General features: G+C 50.1%; 1 protein-coding gene across 3 annotated transcripts in view; it reads right to left on the reverse strand.

Moving 5' to 3' along the window:
* The window catches only part of SLC24A3 (solute carrier family 24 member 3), a 470509-nt gene that overhangs the window by 394839 nt on the left and 55092 nt on the right, over positions 1 to 20578 (reverse strand). For all 3 annotated transcript variants that reach the window (XM_059896029.1, XM_059896030.1, XM_059896031.1), the window contains exon 2: positions 7194 to 7322. In XM_059896029.1, the coding sequence (XP_059752012.1) occupies positions 7194 to 7322 (129 nt within the window). The remainder of the gene's footprint in view (positions 1 to 7193; positions 7323 to 20578) is intronic.

Below are 20578 nucleotides of genomic sequence, written 5' to 3' on the forward strand. Positions count from 1 at the left end.
AGCGGGAGGGAGGGTCTGGTCCATAAAACTCAGCTATGCACAGCCCTCCTGGTTCTTTCCCCTTAAAGCAGAGAAGCACAGTGATCTTGGAAACCAAGTATGAGGACAGGGAGCCTCAAAACGGAAGGTTCCAGAGTCCATGGACCACCTCTAGCAACAGGGCCACCCACAGACCAGATCTTCACATGAGAAAGAAAGAAACTTCTTTTATACTACCCCAAGGTCTAAAGGACTTATTTGTTACAGCAGCTACAATAACCCTAATCCAGTAAAGAATCTGACACATTAAAAAGCAGATCTCCATGAGTTTCTAAGGTGTTCCACTTAAGAATGTCAACAGCAATTATTTGAATCATTATGAAACTTACAACTGCAGAGAGAAGTTAGTGAAAGTTATGTGAGCTAGTACAATAAAGTAAACATTTTAAAACTTAAAAAAAAAAAAATCTTAGTTGTCTCCTGGATTCGAACCCAGGGATAAAACACGGAGGTGACTGAAAATTGTCATTCCTAATATTCTGGAAGTATCTGGTTAAATCAAATATAGTATTAAAATTAACTTCACCTGTTTCTTTTCAAGTATTTAATGTAGCTACCAGGAATTTTAAAATTACATCTGTAGCTTGCATTATATTTCTATAGGACCGTGTTCCTCTAGATCATGCAAAGGTCAGATATTCTAGATAATTATTTTGACATGCATTGATTATCCATGGGGGACAGATGGGGGTCATTTATGCCCTCTGGGTCTCATTTTTTTCATGCAAAAGGGGAGAGGTTTGGACCTTTAGTGCTCTGTAGATTGGTCATGCCCAGCCCCGTGGTATTAAACCAGCTGACCCTGATGTTATGGTTTAAACTCAAGAACAGCAGGATCCCAACCCTCCCTTTGGTCACAGCCTGTACCTGGACCAGCCTGCACGTGCTTGCCACTCCGAGCCTGGCCTCCAGGTTCTGTTCATGGCCCACACCCACCCTTGGACTCACCCCGTGTTGCTTCTCTCATCCCCACCTCTGACTTTCCTCCTCTAGGACAGCTCACATGTGACTCTTAGATTGTGTGGTTTCTGGCCACTCCAGTAAACAACCACCTGCCAGTAAACATTCCTGCACAGCCCCGTGGGGCGAGTGCCCACCAGCCTCTCTGTCCTGCAGCAAAGGCTCAGGGTGGCTTCCCCATCCCCAGAGACCTCAAACCCTACAAGCCAGGCAGAGGGAAGGAGCCGAGCACTTTATCAGAAGAAAATGAAAACAGAAACAGACTTACAGATCTCGAAAACAAACTTATGGTTACCGAAGGGGAAACATGGGGGGAGGGATAAATCAGGAGTTTGGGGTTAACATACACACACTACTAAATATAAAATAGATAACCAAAAAGGATCTACTCTATAGCACAGGGAACTATACTCAATATTCTGTGATAACCTATATGAGAAAAGAATCTGAAAAAGAATGGATATATGTATATGTATAAGTGAATCACTTTGCTGTACACCTGAAACTAACACAATGTTATAAATCAACTATACTCCAATAAAATTTTTTTAAAAAGAAAGAAAGAAAATACAGTGATCTCAGAGCGAAGGCCACGCCAAAGGCTATCATTTTAAATAGCTTCCTTCTTCCCAAGTTTCTTTGAAAAAGGCACTCTGAGGAAAAGCTCATTTCCTTAAAATATCAAAGAACTAAAAACCAAAAGATGATAGATTTTTTCTCTGGAAACAGACTGCAAAGCGTAGAAAGAAAATTCTGCAAAGTGTACCAATAAATATTCCCAAGAATCCATCTCTGCTACAGTTGTGTACCACCCTCAATATTACATTTAGCTAACTTAATTTTCCATGGATCGAATTTATTCAAAGTTGAATTTCTCATAATAGGTCATCTGAGTAAACAGTTTCAAGTGTTATTTGCCAAAAGACAATGTTTCCAGGCTTGAGATGAAATCGCAGTGTCAGGCTAAGAAAACAACCTTAAAAATTCACAGAGGGCTGGAACGATGGCAGAAAAATTAGAGCCTGGAACTCAGTCTCTTTCATACGGATCTAGAGGAAAAACTTACAAATTTTCACCAAAACCATGTCTTGGAGGAGCAAGGGAAGAATGCCATTAAAAAAAAAAAAATCCAAAAAAACACAACATGTCTTTTTTTTTTTTTTTTTAAACATCTTTATTGGAGTATAATTGCTTTACAATGGTGTGTTAGCTTCTGCTTTATAAAGAAAGTGAATCAGTTATACATATACATATGTCCCCATATCTCCTTCCCTCTTGCATTTCCCTCCCACCGTCCCTATGCCACCCCTCTAGGTGGTCACAAAGCACTGAGCTGATCTCCCTGTGCTATGCGGCTGCTTCCCACTAGCTATCTATTTTACATTTGGTAGTGTATATATGTCCATGACACTCTCTCACTTTGTCCCAGCTTACCCTTCCCCCTCCCCATATCCTCAAGTCCATCCTCTACGTCTGTGTCTTTATTCCTGTACTGCCCCTAGGTTCTTCAGAACCATTTATTTATTTTTTTAGATTCCATATATATGTGTTAGCATACGGTATTTGTTTTTCTCTTTCTGACTTACTTCACTCTGTATGACAGACTCTAGGTCCATCCACCTCACTACAAATAATTCAGTTTCGTTTTTTTTTATGGCTGAGTAATGGAACCCTCTTGCACTGTTGGAGGGAATGTAAACTGATACAGCCACTATGGAGAACAGTGTGGAGGTTCCTTCAAAAACTAAAAATAGAACTACCCTATGACCCAGCAATCCCACTACTGGGCATATACCCTGAGAAAACCATAATTCAAAAAGAGTCATGTACCACAATGTTCACTGCAGCTCTATTTACAATAGCCAGGACATGGAAGCAACCTAAGTGTCCATCGACAGATGAATGGATAAAGAAGATGTGGCACATATATACCATGGAATATTTCTCAGCCAACATGTCTTTAAAGTGGCAGCTGTCATATGAAGAGTGAGCCATCTCAAGGTTGCCACACCCACCAAAGACAGAACTGCCACTGAATAATGCCCCTGCCCCACAGGGCTCCTGGTTATCAGAGAGAGGGAGAGGGAGATGGAGATGGCGATGGAGATGGAGATGGAGATGGAGATGGAGATGGAGATGGGGAGGGAGAGGGAGAAGAGCAGGGAGAAGGAGATGGAGGGGAAGGGGGAGGGGGAGGGAGAGGAAAATGGATGGGGGAGAAGGATAAAAGGAGGGTGACAGTAGGACATGGGATTCTGGGAACGCAAAGAAGTAATTTACTAAGGGAAGTGGAGCTGGGCGTCTTGGGGGTGGAAGATTTTGTGAATTCCTATTCTTGAAATCGCTTGAAACGACTGCAGTTGTGCAACGGAAGGGACAGATGGGATAAAGTAGTCCCAGGTCTGTTTCCCAGGTGAGGAAATGAACGTCTGCGAAGCAAGCCAGCCCCATCCGCCAACCGTTCTCAGGACCAGAACACAGGTCACCCCATCACCAGCCTCCGAATCAACCTCACTCACACCCACGGCATCTCCAGCCAGGGGTTCCGAGAACACAGCCCAAGAAGCCCTGTGACGTCAGAGCAGCACTAGTCACACTTTACAACAAGAGCCAAATTAACTCCCATCTGTGACCCTGACACGGTTGCTCCCACGGCCAGCCTGGCCCCCAAATGCTCAGGTCCCCCGTGTAAACGCCCAGCCCTCGGCACAGACAGAGCCCTGACACCACCCCTGTGGGCGCGCCCCGCTCGGCGACACCGTCACAGACAGGAAGGAGGCTGGTCCAGATGGTTCGCCTCCCAGCCCCACACAGGAGACTCTGGGAGCAGAACCCCACGCCGTCCCAGTACAGGTGACACCCACCACGGACAGGGCGCTCCGGCCCCTTCAGGGCAGCGGGGCAACGTCTTGTGGCCGGGCCTTGGCTCACACCAGCTTGGTCCCCTCATCCTCCAGCGGGTTGGGGGTAGAGAAGATGAATACCGTTGCGTTTCAACTCAAAATCAGGATCTTCTGAGTGCTCTCAACTTTCTTCATAAAAGATCTGTTCAGCCAAGGGTAAGAAGCAGACTTCCGACAGCTTTCTGGAAAGAGCACCGAGGCAACTGGGTGACAATGTTTTGATGACGCTCTTTTTTTTTTTTTTTTCTTTTTTTTTTGGCCTCATCGCGCGGCATGTGGGATCTTAGCTCCCCCACCAGGGATCGAACCCGCACCCCCTGCACCGGAAGGCGGCGTCTTAACCACTGGACCACCGGGGAAGTCCCGATGACCTGATGACGTTCTTATAGAAACAGAGGGCTCCTCAGAGGCACTGAGCTCAACAACACGGGGAGATCTTCTGTTACAAGATGGTGCTTGAGCCTCTCCACCCAGCAGGCCACTGCTCGGGCCTGGGCCACCTGAGGACTGACCCAGACAGGCCACATCTGCCCATCCCCGAGACGAGGGGCTGGAGGATGTATTTAGTTCCTTGATGCTCGTGTGATGGAGGGACGGGTGCCCCCAGCAGACAGTGGGAAATTCGGGAGTGAGGTCCCACTGTGGACCCTCCATCTGCGGCACCAAGCTGGGTACACACGCCTGATGACGTCACTCCCAACCCTCACAGCAGCCGCGGAAGGTCGGAATGATCACCTCCATCTCACAGAGAAGCACACAGAGGCTCAGAGAGTCTGACTATCTTGCCCTCAGCTTCTCAGCCAAGATTCAAACCCAGGTGAGTGTGACCCCAAGATCCAGGTAGGAGACGGGCTCTCGGATTTACATATCCACTCTCTGTCCTCAAGATGTTTGCAACTGAGCTGGAAAGACAGGAGATACGTCCAAAGACAAATGGACATTGAAGACCAGCCTGTCCAATGGACCTTTCTGCGATGGCGGAAATGTTCTATGTTCTGTGCTGTCCAGGAACCACACACAGCCACTGGCTATTTGATGTGTGGCTAGGGCAACGGAGAATCTGAATTTTTAATTGTATTTCATTTAAATTAATTTGAACTTAAGGGGCCACTGAATGTCCATATCGGACAGCGTCGTTAGAGATATTTTATACCAAAAACATTCAGAAAACAGAACGGTCATAGCAGGCTTCACGCAGGACAGAGGCTCCAGGCAGGCCCCTGATGTGCTAGGATTTGAACAGGGCCCTTGTTTCAGGCATGATCATCTTCCCTGTAGAATCTGGTTTGGAGTCAAGGACCCCAGAAATCAAGCCCAGTGCCCATGGTCGTGGTCCACAGGTGAGGAAAGCAAGGATGTTCCTCCTGTGTCCTTGTTCTTCTTGGACCTGCCTCACGCGGCAGCACGACGAGCTCTCGTTCGCCCCCCGCCATTGTCCTCCTGGAGGCTCTCCTCTCCTCCCTGCCCTGTGCCCTCCCTGCCAACACCAGCAGGTGCTGGGCTCGAGCTCTCTTTAGAAACCTGGACATCTTCTGTTCTACTTGTGAGCTGAGTCACTCCTCTCTTGTGATGGCTTTCACGTGCTTTATTCTTTTACACCTGTCACTCTGAGAATGGCATGTCTTGAAACAGTAAGCAGCACCACTCACAGAGAGACAGCTCCACCTCCCCAACACACAATCCCAACTACAGGAAACAGAAGCCCTCCATCACCACTGGCCCTGAGCAGTGCTGGATCCCAATCCCGAGAGCGGGGCACTGTATCTGTCTGACTCCATTCTTTCCCATACGAAGGTACACTCAAGGCAACGGCTGGGCCCCCTAGTACTGAATCTCCTGTCTCTGACATCCCAGTCACCGCCTGCCTACTAGTTGCAGAGATGTTGACAAATCTTCGGCTGTAAGACCAGATCAGCAAACAGGGTTCCCGGCACAGCAATGACCTGCCCTTCAGGCCAGGCCCCTGCATGCCCAGCTCTCAGAAGACACGTGGCTCTCTCTGTCTGCACGGTGGGGCACTTGAAACCTCCATCCCCAGTTTTCATTTCTAGCTCACGCAGCTGCCACATGCTTCACTCACTTCCAAGAGTATTCCTTCCAAGCATTAATAACAGCCACAGGAACCCTTAAAGTCTCTAGCTTAAGGGATTCAGATCATGTAGGGTTGTAGGTTGTTTTTTGGCCGGGAGGGGGTAATCTATTTTTAGTTCTTCCAGCTGTGGGAAAGGGAACCTCTATCTACCTTCCCAAAAAAGCACAGACACACAATTTCACCTTCTGTACTCCGAGGACTAAGGTTCTTTGGGCTGCAATGAAGATGGTGTATGTCCTTCTAAGGTGACACTCAAAACGAGGCCGGCCTTTGCATGTGGGATCACTGTGTGGTCGAGCTCACCACACACTTGAGACGCAAGACCCCGCCAGGCAGGGAAGGAAGACCCCCCCCAAGATCTGAGAACTCCATGTCAGGGTTGACAAAGTGGCCACAGGCCTGGTACATCCCACAGCTCGCAAGCTAAGAATGGTTTTTTAAATTTTTAAAGGATTATAAAAATCTTTTAAAATATACAATAGACACAGTAACGAGTCTACAAAGCCTAAAATACTGCTGTCTGGCCCTTCCCGGGACAAGGTTGCTGACCCCTGGTCTAAAGGAGCAGGACCTCAGCCATCCAGAGGGTACCTGCCATTTCCTGAGATGTAGCTGAGCTGAGTCCTTATCATTCCAAGTCCTCTTCATCCCCCGATGTTAGTTTTCCCTTAAAGTTCAGAAACATCAGACATAAAATGTTCTGAGGAAAGGCACAATAGCTATCAAACATAATAGCTGATAAACAAACATTCACTTCTTCCAAGGAGCTCAACATCACAGGCGAGCATCTGGTGCAACACCTGTGCCTTTAACTGTGACAGAAACAAGGCTCCCGATTAACAACCAGCCAGAGAGGATTCCAGGCATCAAAGCGAAGACGCCACAGCACGTCCTCAGCCATCCTGCTCCTGACTCAGTGTCTCTCTGGGTAGCACCAGCATCCACATTTGACAACGGTATTTTGACTCACCTTCTCCCCCACTGTCCGAGGGAAAGAAAACAGAGGCAGAAACACACTTGAATTGTCCCCTGGGATCTTGCCTTTGAGTTTCTTAGACACCTGCCCCTAAATATCCTCAGAGTCTCTCTGGATTAGAACTCAAAGGAAAAACACAGCATCCGGCCCTTCCTGGGCTTCCACCAGAGAGAACGGCAGCCCAGCCCACAGCGCAAAGCCCCCAGTGCAGCCGCCGTCTTACCTGGTTCAGTGCAGTTCTTGCTGCTCCGCGGCCCTGCATCTTCTGAAGTCAGTGAGTCATTCACCTGCATTAACTTCCTCCCAACAGTCCACTGTCTGTCTTGCCCGATGAGGTCCATGAAGTCAAGGTCTGGGGAGAAAGAGATCATAGTCACACATCACTAACAGCTGGGTGTCACCTTTCCCCAGGCTGGGTGCCCAGCGCCTTCAGCCACCAGCACTCAGTCCCGCAGACACTCCTTAGACCTCTCACCCCCGTCGCTCACCATCCTGCCCCTAGCTCCCAAGGGCTTTCTCGGCTCCTGGATCCTACTGGGTCCCACAGCGGCAGCCCTCAGCCAACGGCTGGGAGGGGGTGGTGTATAAACACCTCACGCTCCAGTGGGATGACTCTGAAATGTGTGTTCTACACTGGAATCCAGTTTTCTCCACTGGGATGACTGTCCAGGTGTCTAAAAGGTGACTTTCCTGATAAAACACACTTTATTGGCCGCTGTCCTTCCCTGTCTTAATTCCCTGCACCCAATAACATGCTGAGAAATGTTGAACAACCAACTCTCCAGGTGAAAAAGTCCTTGTTTTGTATCCACTGGACAATTTCCATGGTGTAAATATTCCCATCATGTCCAATTTCGAGCTACCAACGTGACCTCACTGAACGTGGACTTGGGAAAAAAGGGCACGGCTGGGTGCACTAAGTCAGGGTGACTGGCACCTACCCACCAGCATCTACTCCTTTACTGTGACCAGTACTTCCCTGAACAGCCTCCCAAATACACCACCTGCCACTGAACACCTGCTCAGGATCTGCTTCTCGGGGTCATCCAGGCTAAGACACCACAACAACACGCCCAGAGCCTGGGCCAGTGAATCCCAAATAACAAGATTTCAGTAAACACAAGATGAGAGCATGAACAAGGCGAAAGTCGATCACTGAATGCGTGACTAGGGCTGAGGTCTCCGGCTGAGATGACCATGGGGATGGAAGTGCCAGGAGAAAGAACAGAGACGGAAGGGCCCGTTGGGGGAGAATATGGTGGCTTCTGCTTAGGACATGTTGGATCTGAAGTGTCTGTGGACCATCCACAGGGCAGTGTGCTGCCTGGGTAATGGGGGTGCAGACACCACAGGGCAGACAGCTAAGCTACGCAGAACATCAGGAGAATCATAAGCAAATAGGGAAGAGTATGGCATGTGTATGGATGCAGTTTCCTCAAGAGAAGGGAATGGAAGAAGAAACCATGGGAAACTCAACATTCCTTCAGAGAGCAGGTAGAGTCAAAGCATTCAGCAAAAGATCATGAAAGGAAGGAAAAGAGCAAGGGAAGTGGTGTCACAGAAGGTAAGCAGAAAGAGAATTTCAAAAAGGAAAGCGTGGCCGATGGCCTTGACCGCCATGGACAAATCATGTAAGACAAATGCAATGACACAACACAGCGGGACCTCAGAGGGTCACTGGGATGTGGAAACAGCAAGCACAGATGGCTCTTTCTAGTGGCTTGGAACTCAAGAAAGATGTGACATGAGGCTTTGGCTACCTCTCGAGTGTCCAGAGTTGCTGTGGTCAGAAAATGGATCTAAGAACGAGACAAGGTTCTAATTCATGGGCCCAGCGGCCTTCACAAAAGGCCAGAGGGTGCGACCCACCGAGCCACACCAGCACAGTGTTCTGAAATGGTCAGTGAAGAGTTTCCTAAATGATGTCACTTTCATTATATAATTGGAACCTCAATGACAATGCTCAGGAAAGAAAGAGGGAGCCTGGGCACCGTCTCTTTGTCCACTGCTGTCTGCCTGACACCTAATCACAGCTGGCTCAGAGTAGGTACTCAGTAAGTGTGTGTCAGAGTTAACCATTCCCACTTTGTGGATGGGTAAAGTAAAACTCATGGAAGTTTCTGGAAATCACAGTGCTTGTAGGCGTCTCACCTAAAGCCAACAGGACACACAGTAACATCCGCAGCTCACAAACTGAGGTCTTCCTCAGTCAAATGGAACCTGCTCCACATGTAAAATTATCAAGTAGCTAATTACAACTTTTACACATTAGCTAGGACAGCCCCTAGGTTTATTCTCCAAAAAATGTAGAACTTGGGGCCCAACTAGAATAAACAATAACTTAAGACTCTGAAATACAGAAACCTACATGATGGCCAGATATATATATAGCCATAATTGTGAGGACAATCCCAAAGATATTTCAAGGTCAAAGCAAGGCATTTGTGTAGTCTTGTTCACCTGAATGGTTAATTCTTAGGATTAAGAACAGTGACAAGCAGAGAAAAAAAACTGCAAAAAACTCATAAAGAAGGAATAAGGTCAGTTGCCTTAAAATTCAACAGGCAGACCTAAAATGTGAATATTACACCATATTATCATAAAGGATCTAAGAGTGTGGAGAAGGACACCCCGTTTGTCTCAGGTTGGGATTCCGCAGAAGCAGCCCCTGAGGACAAGGATTTGAGCACAGGTGGTTTACATGGGGGGTGATCTCAGGAAGCAGCCGTGGTGGGACAGGGCCGGGGAGCCAGCCATTGGAGGTGTGTTTCAAGTCCATTGCTAAAATGGGTGAACTAGCACTTGACCCCTCTGGAAATCTCTGGGGGCCAGTGTAGACATGCAACTCAGACACCTAAGGGGTGAGGGAGCTGGGGTATTTATCTACCTGTTCTTGGTCTGCCATGGGTTGAATGTAGGCTGTTCCCAGGGGACATTAATTCCCTGGCACTTCCAACCAAAGTGGGCTCTGGGACCCAGTAAAAGGCCTTAGATAATGAGACGCAGGTGCTGAAAGTTGGACGGTGCCCATGTGCACTGAAGACATGAGGACAAAGTGATGCGGGCAGGATGCCGATGGCATCTTCCAGCCTACACGAGACCAACAGATTGGCCGTTCTGCTCTTCTTGTAATCTGGGTTAAAGAAAAGTGCTCTGTGGTGCTGCAATCCTAACATTCAGGAAGATCCCAATGTGCGTTGTTTGTATAGTGGTGAGCACAGCTGCCTTCCAGGAAGATTCTAAAAATCTGCAAAGAAGCAAAAGCATCCCTTCCAGTGACTTGCAAAGTTCCTGCTTAGGCCAAATTTCCATGGTTCTGTAATTCTGAGAGAAAAGCTGATACCAATTAAGAGATATAAAAATAAAGCCAGCTATTGTAGCAGAAAATTAGAGGACTTTTTTACATGATGATTCAATAGCTCCAGGAATTAGAGACCATTAAGGCAGCGCCTCTGGATTCCAAAACCTACAAACTTTTATCTCCAAAAAACATACATGACCACTGACCACTGATATACAGATGTGGAGACCAGAGTCTGAGAAAATGAGAATGATGAAAGCAAAGCATTGCGTTTACTCATTTCTCACTGAGGACCACGTGTGACGATATTACACCCCATTCTCTTTGTCCTCACAAAACTGCTGGTGAGGGACTTCCCTGGTGGCGCAGTGGTTAAGAATCCACCTGCCAATGCAGGGGACACAGGTTCGAGCCCTGGTCCAGGAAGATCCCACATGCTGCGGAGCAACTAAGCCCGTGCGCCACAACTACTGAGCCTGTGCTCTAAAGACCATGAGCCACAACTACTGAGCCTGCATGCCACAACTACTGAGGCCCATGCGCCTAAAGCCGGTGCTCCACAACAGAAGCCACCGCAATGAGAAGCCCGAGCACTGCAACGAAGAGTAGCCCCCGCTCGCCGCAACTAGAGAAAGCCTGCGCAAAGCAATGAAGACCCAACGCAGCCAAAAAAAAAAAGTCAAAAAAAACCCCAAAACTGCTGGTAAGGTAGGAAAGGGCAGTTGGTTCTCGGGTCAACTTACCTTTGGAGTAAATAAGTCAGAATAGAAGTGATCTGCCTAAACTCAGAACCCACCCGTGGCCACATCCACTGCCAGTTAATAATCAACATGACAGCCATTTATTGAGTGTCTATTATGTGCAAAGAACTTGCCACTCTTCGCCATGTTTCATCTTAACATCTTATTTTGAACTATTAACTCCACTTGCAAATAAGGAAACCGAAGCGCAAAGAGGTTAAAAGACTTGCCCAAGGTCACACAGCAAGCAAAGAGGAGCAGAATGGGGACCTGAACCCAGGTCTGGTGACCCCAAAAGCCACATTCTTGGTAGATCCCTGCAGAGGGTGAAATCCATCTGGCCATATTTCTCAGCTATAGCAAGACAGATCCACAATGCAGCCTGCACCTTACAATAGGTGAGGGGAGGAGACAGTCTCACTGGACCTACTTCCCCCAGAAACTATTAGGAACAGTGGCAAGTCAGGAGCATCACCCCGTGACAGCGTCACACACACAAAAGAAAACGGTCCTGAAACCCCACTGGATGCAGGCCGCTCGGCTGAGCGTGGATTTCTCAGGGACTCAGCTGGCCCCTTGGTCACAACATGGAGGGTTACAGTCTTGGATTTAGGGAGGAGGAGTGGGTGGGCAGTGGGGAAGGCAGAGGGGATTGGGGGAGGCGCCCGCTGCTCTCCGCTCATCACCACCAACCCCCCCCCCCCACTTCCCTGGACTTCTTGGCTCGGCAGGGGCTGCTCCTCGAAGCTACACTTGAGCAACGTCAACAAAAGCCCTTGGCCCCCATCCACCGCGTGCCTGGCTCTGCCTGCCAGGCCCTGGGAGTGGCGAGCTGGCCTAATTAGTCAGGGAGTGGGTGGGGGCGGTGAAGAGGGAGGCAGCGGGCTCACATGTCACATGTCACCAGCTCCGAGCAGGGCGGCAGGGGTGGGCCGTGGAGATAGCGCGGGGTGCCTGCTGGAGGGGAAGAGGTCCTCAACTTGAGACTCAAGCACACACACTAAGGAAGGAGAGAGTGTGAGGCTGGGAGCCAAGTTTCCATTACAGAGCTGTGCCCTCGTCCTGTCCTGCTCGCTAGTGCACGCTCTCTCCCTCCCTCTCTCTCTCTCTCTCTCTGTCTCCCTGTCCCCCTCCGCCTCCCCATGACCAGGGCTTGGAAAGCCCAAGGCTTTCTGACCCCAAGAATGGATTTCCTTCGGTGCCCCACGTTCCAGCTTCACCCTAAGACTAACATGCTTTCTCCCATGTGCACCCTCATCCCACATGGGGTCCCAGGCCCAGCGGAGAGGTGGAGCTGCCGCCCTCTGAGGAGGGGAGGACCCCCTTCAGATGAGGGTCTGCAGACAGGCAGGTTTGCTGCAGCAGCACCAGAACTGTGCCCCTGCCCACGTGCCCGCAGCCGTCCTGCACCTTCTCACGCCGCGCTACCCCCGGAGTTTCGCCCATTTCACTGATGGGGTAAAGCAGCGAGCTGGGACTCAAGCCCAGATCTGACTCCAAAGCCCAGCTGTGGGTGTCCCACCTCGTCCCAGAGCTCAGGAGTCCAGGGGAAGTGGCCTCCTGGGGTCAGCAGGCCCCCTTGAAGGGTCGTGTTAACTCTCCCCTCCCCCAGATCTGGAACACAGCATTTCTTCTTGAAAACTGGGATGGAGAGAACCACCCAGAGGATCAGGGCAGCAGGTGAGGAGACTGAGTCTTGCAGAGCCTAATGCAACCCTGAGGACAGAAGGTCCAGAAAACTCAGTGAACAGAACAAGTGACAGAGCCCACGGCGGCAGGACTGGCTGCGGCCCTCAGGCCGGTTCAGGCTCGGAGCGCTCAGCAGGGCTATAAATACCCCACCCTGCAGTTTACACAGCTGTCCCCACTCTGGGCGCCCCGGGTCTTCACCCCGGGGTCAGAGGGCGGGCTTGCATCAGCCTGCAGCCCTGAGACTGCCTTCTGCGGACTCTCCAGCAAACGAGTGGGGCGCAGCTGCCCCTCCAGCGCCCTCTCCCTACGGCCACCATCCTGACCCCCCCACCCGCCGAGGTTCTCACCCTCTGTGGGTGAACGGGGGAGGAGGGCAGGGCTGGCCCTTGCTTGTGGATCTTCACACGGATTCTCCAGCTGGAGGAAAAGTGTGGCTCTGAGTGGTTCTGGGTCCTTGGAAAGGAGCACAGACTGTGGAGAGGCTGCGAGCTCTCCAAACCCGCCAGGAGAGGAAGAAGCCGGAGGCTGAACGGCCTGGGCACTGGGTCCCTCCACGGCCTCAAAGCTTCCAGAAAGACAGAGAAGGGCAGATCCAGAGAACTCAGAGCTGCGGGGAGGCCACAGACTCCATGTAAACCTCTCCTCTCTCTGCATCTACGTGCCCTGCCCAGCGGGTCCCCCATCTCCTGCCCTCCGGCTGCGCCATGGCGATCACAAGACGCAGCTCTCAGGCTGCACTTAAACCGCATCCCAGTATCGAGGCGCCGTACCTCCACTTGAGAGGAAAACCCTACGGAAGGTTGAGGTTTCTCGGTCCCTCTAATGGGAAGAGGGAACAGTAACCCCTGGCCACCTGCACACAGATATGGGCCCTTCCGCCGATGCCCGCCCTCTGCAGGGCTCCTGCACAGAGCGCAAGGTCAGCCGCAGCAAGAGCATCTCCCGGGGGCTGGAGAGAAATGCAGCGCCCAGCCGCGGAGCAGGGCTCTGCACGGAGCACAGTGGAGTCTGAGCTGCTGCTCCCAGGCCCCAGGAAACAGCTTCAAGTGTTATTTGCCAAAAGACTATGTTTCTAAGCTCAAGAGGCAGAGAGAAGCTGCAGGGCGTGGGCAGAGGGTCCCTGCCCAGCACTGCTGGGGTCCCGATGGAGAACGGGAGCAAGCTGCCGGGGCTCTGGGTCATGCTGTGGACCAAGTGCTGTCCAGTCGTGTCCTGCATCCGAGGAGGCCGGTCCCATGACCTGTCCCCGTGCAAACCCTCCCACGGGAGGGAATGGGCAGCCCAAGAAGTCCTGACTGCTGCTGTGTCTCCGCTTCCCTCCTGACACCAACCCTCACAGCCCAGGCCACACACCCTCCCCAGGACACAGAGGCCGGCAGAGCCCATGACAGAGTAGCCTTGGGAACAAGGGCAGCCCAAAGCACCCAGCCCAAAGGCGAGAGTCCGAACTGGCCCCGGATGCAGGTTCTGCCATGGCTGTCGGGCAAAACAAGGCAGGTCTGGTTGTGAGACTTGGAGGCCAAGGTGGGAGAGCCCAGAGAGACCCCAGCCGCTCCCAGGGAGAACCCCTTCCTCCACTCAGCCTTCCTGACCTTCCAGGACGTCCCCTCAGCACAAGGCCCCGGAGCTACTTCTCCTTCAGAGCTCGCATCACAGACGGACTCATCACTGACTGTCTCCGCTGCTCCCCCTGCCCTGCGACCCCCACCTGTCCCAGGCTCCAGGAGACCCAGGCTGTCTGGGCTTTTCTCCTCCCTGCGCCCCTCCCCCCCCCACCCCTGCCTGAAACCCGGTGGGTGTCCAACAGCCACAATGTCACAGTGCTTGCCTCAAGGTGGGGCTGGGGAGTCACTGCCCAATTCCCAGGAAAGACCCCTACATCTTCCCTCAGGGGTCATGCCCCTTGATTTGAGGCTAAGTTTAAATGACAGGCCTGGGAATTTTAGTGGCAAACCTAAAACAGAATCCAAGTGCTCGGGGTTCCCGGCCAAAACTGTTTGCGTTATATAGTCTTGCTACTCAAAGTGTGGTCCCTGGACCAGCCACATCAGCCTCCCCTGGGAGCTTGTTAGAAATGTGGCATCAGACCCCCCGCGTGAGACTCTGCATTTAAACAGATGACTTGTGTGCACAGTAGGGTCCGGGCAGCTCTGCAGCCCAGTGCTGGGCTGGGTGTTTCTTTTCCCATTTGTTCACAGACATCGGTCGCTGAGCACCTTCAAGTTCCCAGGACAGCGCTCTGCTTGATCTCTCCACCTCTGGGTCCCGTCCGCAGGGAAGGGGAAGGCCCCTTGCTGAGCACAAGCCCCTGCAGGAGGCGTGCTCCGGCATCCACTGAGCTGGCTGGCCGCCCTGAGACGCTTCCTCCTGCATCTGCCTCGAAAGGCTTGAGAAGACCAGGTCCCAGCAGCCAGGTTTCAGAGCTTCCTCTCTTCCAAACAGCTCCATCTTTCTTCACTGCCCTACTAACGAAAGCAAACGGGTGTGTTCCAAGGACCCTGGGGACTGGGCTTCTGGTCTCCGGACTTCGCCATCTTGGGCATCTGGTGACTTGGGATTCTAGGGCCAGATCCGTCCCTAGCTGTGGGCTGCTGGGAAGTTGAATCACTTTAACTCAGTTGCTGCATCTGAAAACTGAAAGGCCTGAATAATCTGACTACTAAAGTCCTTGAGCTTGGATTTTTAAAAAAATCTCGGGTAGAGTTGTATACCCCAGGAGGCTGGGCTATATGACCTACTGAAGAGTGGGAAGAAAATATGAGAACCCCCACGTCTGTATCACGTGCCAATCTTATTACATATTTAATATTTATAATGCAGGCTGACAGTAGCACCACCACTGAGCCCACGTGCCAGCATGCCCCATAATTAATGTAATAGAAGGGCACTGTCACCCAAGGTAGGCGAGGGGCCTGAAGGCAGAGCGCAGGGTGGATGTGGGGCCCTCCGGGCTCACTTGCTCTCAGAGTGTCCGGCATAGGGCCCTTTACGTGTACTCAGTGGAGCAGATTTGCAGATATTATTTGAGACAGTAAAATCTTTACAACACTATTTTGAAATGAGATGGGGGCATGATCATGCCATCTTCTACCATACGGATGTTCACCGACTATCTTTTGGCAAAGAATTCTTTTAAACTGTTGAACTTAAAGATGAATTACACATTTCTCTCTTACAAAAAGACAACTGCTACAAATATGCCCACCTTTTCTGAGAAGTCATTGTGGCCACCAGCTAAGGATGCACCTAGCAGGTATTTTCAGAACACATACACACACCCTTCAAGGTGACATTTTAACAACCAGGTGAAAAGGCACCTACTTTCCTAAAGAAATTTGTTTTATGGAGAGAACATTTTGAAAACAAATATCAAGAAATTGTGTTACCCTCCAAAATTGACAGAAATCAGCACCTAAAACAATCATATTTTCCACCTTAAAACGTGGAAGCAGAATTATGTCACCTGATTAAAAACATTCCACACACAAAGAGTTTCAATGAGTTTTGAATCCATTTGTTAAAAATACGTAAATTCAACACCTTCCAAAAAGTAGCATGATTAATTGACTGAAACCAGGAAAAATGGGAAGATGTGAACAAAAGTTTTTGCATAACTGGTGGGTGAAATTGAAAAATTAATGTCTTGATTTAGTAGGTATGGTCTATGATGCTTTTCTTCCATTTGGATCTGTGTATCTTGGTGAATTATCTATTTCAGTTAGGACAGCCATTAAATGTCAATATTAAACTGAACCTTAAATGAAAATAAACAGACTTCCAACTGGCTGTTCCTCAAAGTATGGAACTAATATTTTCAAAAATGATTTAAATATATTCAATCATGTTGTCCTCAATAAAACAGTACTCACAGACCATAACAGTATTAATAATTATAATACTCTAGTAAAATTGAAATGTTTTGCTCTATTAATAAAATCTTTATTTTCTTCCTCTTAACTTTATGTTTCTTGATATATAAAAGTCAGGGGTAGATCCAAGTTTTGTAGGGCCTGAAGCTCATGTAATGTTGAGGTTCCTCTTTTCTTTTATTATTTTTTTAGTTTTTTTTAAATTTTTTGTCTGGCCACACACCTTGTGGGATCTTAGTTCCCCGACCAGGAATTGAACCTGGGCCCTCGGCAGTGAGAGCACGGAGCCCTAACCACTGGACCACCAGGGAATTCCCTCTTTTAAACAGAAAAATTTACAAATACAAAGTTAGATACAAGGCTTAAATATGTGTATACATAATATATATTACAACATTAATTACGCACAATTTCTAAATAAATATCCATTCTCCAATAGTTTGGAGATAGCAGCTTCAGATGACACATGCTCTTCCAACACCTGTATATGTTTCTTATTTCTTCCATTAGACTGTAAGCTGCCTGATGACACCAATTTTTTCTTATTGGCCCCCAGTACTTGCATAGAGGAAGGATTCAATAAATCTCCACCAGGAAATTAATTTTTTTAACTAATCTGGAGTGTGGTGCCTGCACCCCTCCCTGCGGACACCCATTCTCCCCTAATTTGAATCAACCTTGGAATTTCCTTGGGGAACGACCCCTCCCCCATACCCTGTCTACCTGGTCTGAGTGGCGCATCACTCACTCATTCACTAAGGGCCTGGCCAATCAAAGCCCCACATCCTGCAGGTCATGATGATTGGTTCCCAGGTGTGCCTGTAACTGAGACAAGCCAATCAAGGCAGAGCTCCCAGGAGAGAGCCTAGCCCACTCTCTCCCAGTGAGCTTGAAACTGGAAGGAGGGCATGGATGCTGGGAGTCCAGGAATGCAGCCAGCACGCAAAGGTGAACAGAGCCAAACCCAGAGCTTTCTTTTCTCTGCAAGGGGTTCAAGTACAGGCTGCCAGGAGTGAAGGCTGGCCCCTGATGGTGGAGATACAGAGTCTGTGCAACCCCCCCCCCCCAAATACCCAGAGGCCGGCCCAGGCAAACAAGGGAAACCCTCAAATGTCACTGTGAAATTGTAGTAATGATTTAGATTGCAATGCAGCATTTGCCACGTTGGGAGGCGTCCTGGTTTGCGTTTCCTGAAAGCCAAGTCCAAAACAAAGACTTGAGCGCAAGTAGTTTATTCTGAAGGGGATCCCAGGATGAAGGAGTGAGGGCACGTGGAAAGCAAGATGGGGAAAGGGAAACAGGAGCTATAAGGGAAGTTATAAATGGAGAATGTATATGATGGCTGCTGCCATGGCAACTAGGACACCATCCCACTGGAAGCTCGGAGATGCACCCAAGATTCCTCCCAAAATTGTCCTCCAGCAGGATAAGGGCTGTGGCTCTCATCACCCCCTGACTGAAGGTAGCCCCAGGAGCATGAACTCCCCCAAATTCCAGGCTGCACTTTTGGGTGGGCCACGTCAGCTCCCACCTACCGGGAACACCCCGAGCCAGAGAGACCATGGACGTGGCCCATGCTTGAGGTGGCACCGTCACTGCAGCAGAGTCTGAACCCACACTGCCCTGCCTGCTGCAGCTGCGGCTTGAACCCGAAGGAGGGTGGAAGGGGTGTCTCGAGGGACACCCAGTGATGCCAGCTACTGAAGGTAACCTTGGCCTCATCTTGGAAACAGTCTCTCTTGAAGCAAGTGGGAAGATGTGGTTGGTCCGGGGCCACGCGTAAATTTTCTAATGATGTTTTCCTTTTCTCCCTCTTCTCTCACCACGGAACTTGACGCCAGAACTAAAATATCCTCTGGACGCTTCCCAGTGAGAGGACAGGACTAAAGAGGGGACGGGCAGTGTGGGTTTCTTTTTTAGGTGGAGAGTCACTTGGTTCTCACATTTTCCTACTCTTCAGCACGCTGCTTGCAGCTTTCCAAGTTGGAAACTGACGCCCACCACAGGAGAGCAACAAGGCTGAGCAGAGAGAAAGGAGCATCCGTGTCCCCCTGCCCCGGGTTTCCATCACGAGTCAGAGATCCACCAACAGGAAGGGGAAGACAGGGAACGATTCCACGAATGGCCAGACGGGGATGGGCTGACGCAGACCACCTTCCAGGCCACCACCTGCCACCTAAGCAAGGGCAGGTTTGCTTCTGTCATTTCAGCCCGATGGCAGCACCTCCCCTGCTCTCAACCCGTGAATCCCTCCCAGTGAATTTCTATTGATTCAGGATTTGCCTAAGGAATCAGGCTTTGTTTATTTTCTAGAGCCCTAGGAAGGGCAGAAAATGATCATCAAAATTCAGTATTTGGGGCCCACCCGCTACGTGCCTCCAACCGAGGGCTCCTCATCCCACTCTGTGCGGTTTGCACTGCACACGCCTGTCTCCCCCTCCGGCCCACGCTCTCTCCCAAAGCCTGAGAGATCCCATCCATCTCAGCCACCACCAGCCAAGGCCAGTAAGTCCTCTGTCCGGGAGCCACAGAGAAAATGGGAAAGTGAAAGGCCTCTTCCATTGTTTCTAAAAGTGAAGGAAGCAGGGAACAAGGGAGAGGCGGTCAATAAAAAGACACACACACACACACACACACACACACCGGCTGAGAAGGGGTGATGCAACAAGGGATTCTTGGAACCAAGGGCCATATCCATCTCTTCCGGAATCGTGTACTCACACGAAGGGAGAAAGGGGAGGGAAGGAAACTGGACCCCTGGTGACATCGCTGGTCCACTGATGACACCAACCTATCTGCAGAAACAGCCTCTAATAAATCCCCCAATGCCTTAGGCATTTTGAATTGTCTTCTGCTTTTGACAGCAAGAAGTGTCATGACTGATGTATCAGATGAAACCTTGTGTTAAGATCTAAGTATTGTCCTGAGAAACATCAGACTTCGGTTCAAATTCTGGCTCTGCAGCTTTCTAACCTTATACTGCATGAAGCTCTTCCTAGAAGCTGGCCTTACACACATGTGACCTGTCCCAAATACCAGCCTACCTGGACCAAAGCTTTTTAGTAAAGGTGGTGAGCCTATCTTACACCCAATAGTTTGTACCTCCAAAAGTACAAACCACTGGGTATAAGACAGGCTCAATGATGTATTGTACAACATGGGGAAGAGAGCCAATATTTTATAATAACCATAAATGGAGAGTAACCTTTAATAATCGTAAAAAACCAACATTTTTAAAAATAATAAAGGCAGTGAAAGCTCTTCACTGTCCCCCCCTTCAGGGATCCACTACTTGTCAGGTCACATCAGCATCACCCTGCGGCGTGAGTGACAGCACCTGGCATGTTCTCACACATCCCCTTGTCCCCCCCCACCCACCGTCACAGCAGGCTGACAGCCCGCCCGAGTAGCCCTCAGCTCAAAACTGCAATAGAGAAGGATGGAAAAGGATGAGGATCCCAAAATAAATCCCCATCTCTCCGAGAGGATTCTCCTCCTCAGAAGAGTTCCGCAAAGCCACAAAAGGCACCTTGAACGGTGTCACTTGATTTACAAGGAGCCTGAAGCCTGAGATGAGCCCCGGGAGGGGATGGAGCCTCCCAGGTGCTTGGGAAGCCTATTCTTGCGGGGCCACCCTGCTGGGGTTTTCAATTAGAAACACTGCATCTGTGACTTGAGTTCATCCGATCCTTTCTGATGACAGGCGTGAGCTGTCACCACTGCCAGATGCTCAGCAGGAAGTCACCGAGTAAGAGGTGTCGTCGGGCCGGGGAGGTCACCTAACTCAGGAGGGCAGAGCTCCTGGCCCCGTGGCCTCCACAGTCAGGAAGCCCGGGGCCTCGGGGCCCACAGAGTCTCCAAAGGGCTGCAGAGGGCAGCGCTCTCGTAGCTTCCACGCTTCCATCTTTTATGGGAAGCAATAAACCAGAAAATTCTCTTCTGCGGAGTCAGATGTAACAGCTTTTTCCACAAATGTCTACAGAGAATGCCCGAGCTGTAAACTGGG

This window comes from Balaenoptera ricei, chromosome 15 (assembly GCF_028023285.1).
Source record: "Balaenoptera ricei isolate mBalRic1 chromosome 15, mBalRic1.hap2, whole genome shotgun sequence".
In the NCBI taxonomy this organism is placed as follows: domain Eukaryota; kingdom Metazoa; phylum Chordata; class Mammalia; order Artiodactyla; family Balaenopteridae; genus Balaenoptera; species Balaenoptera ricei.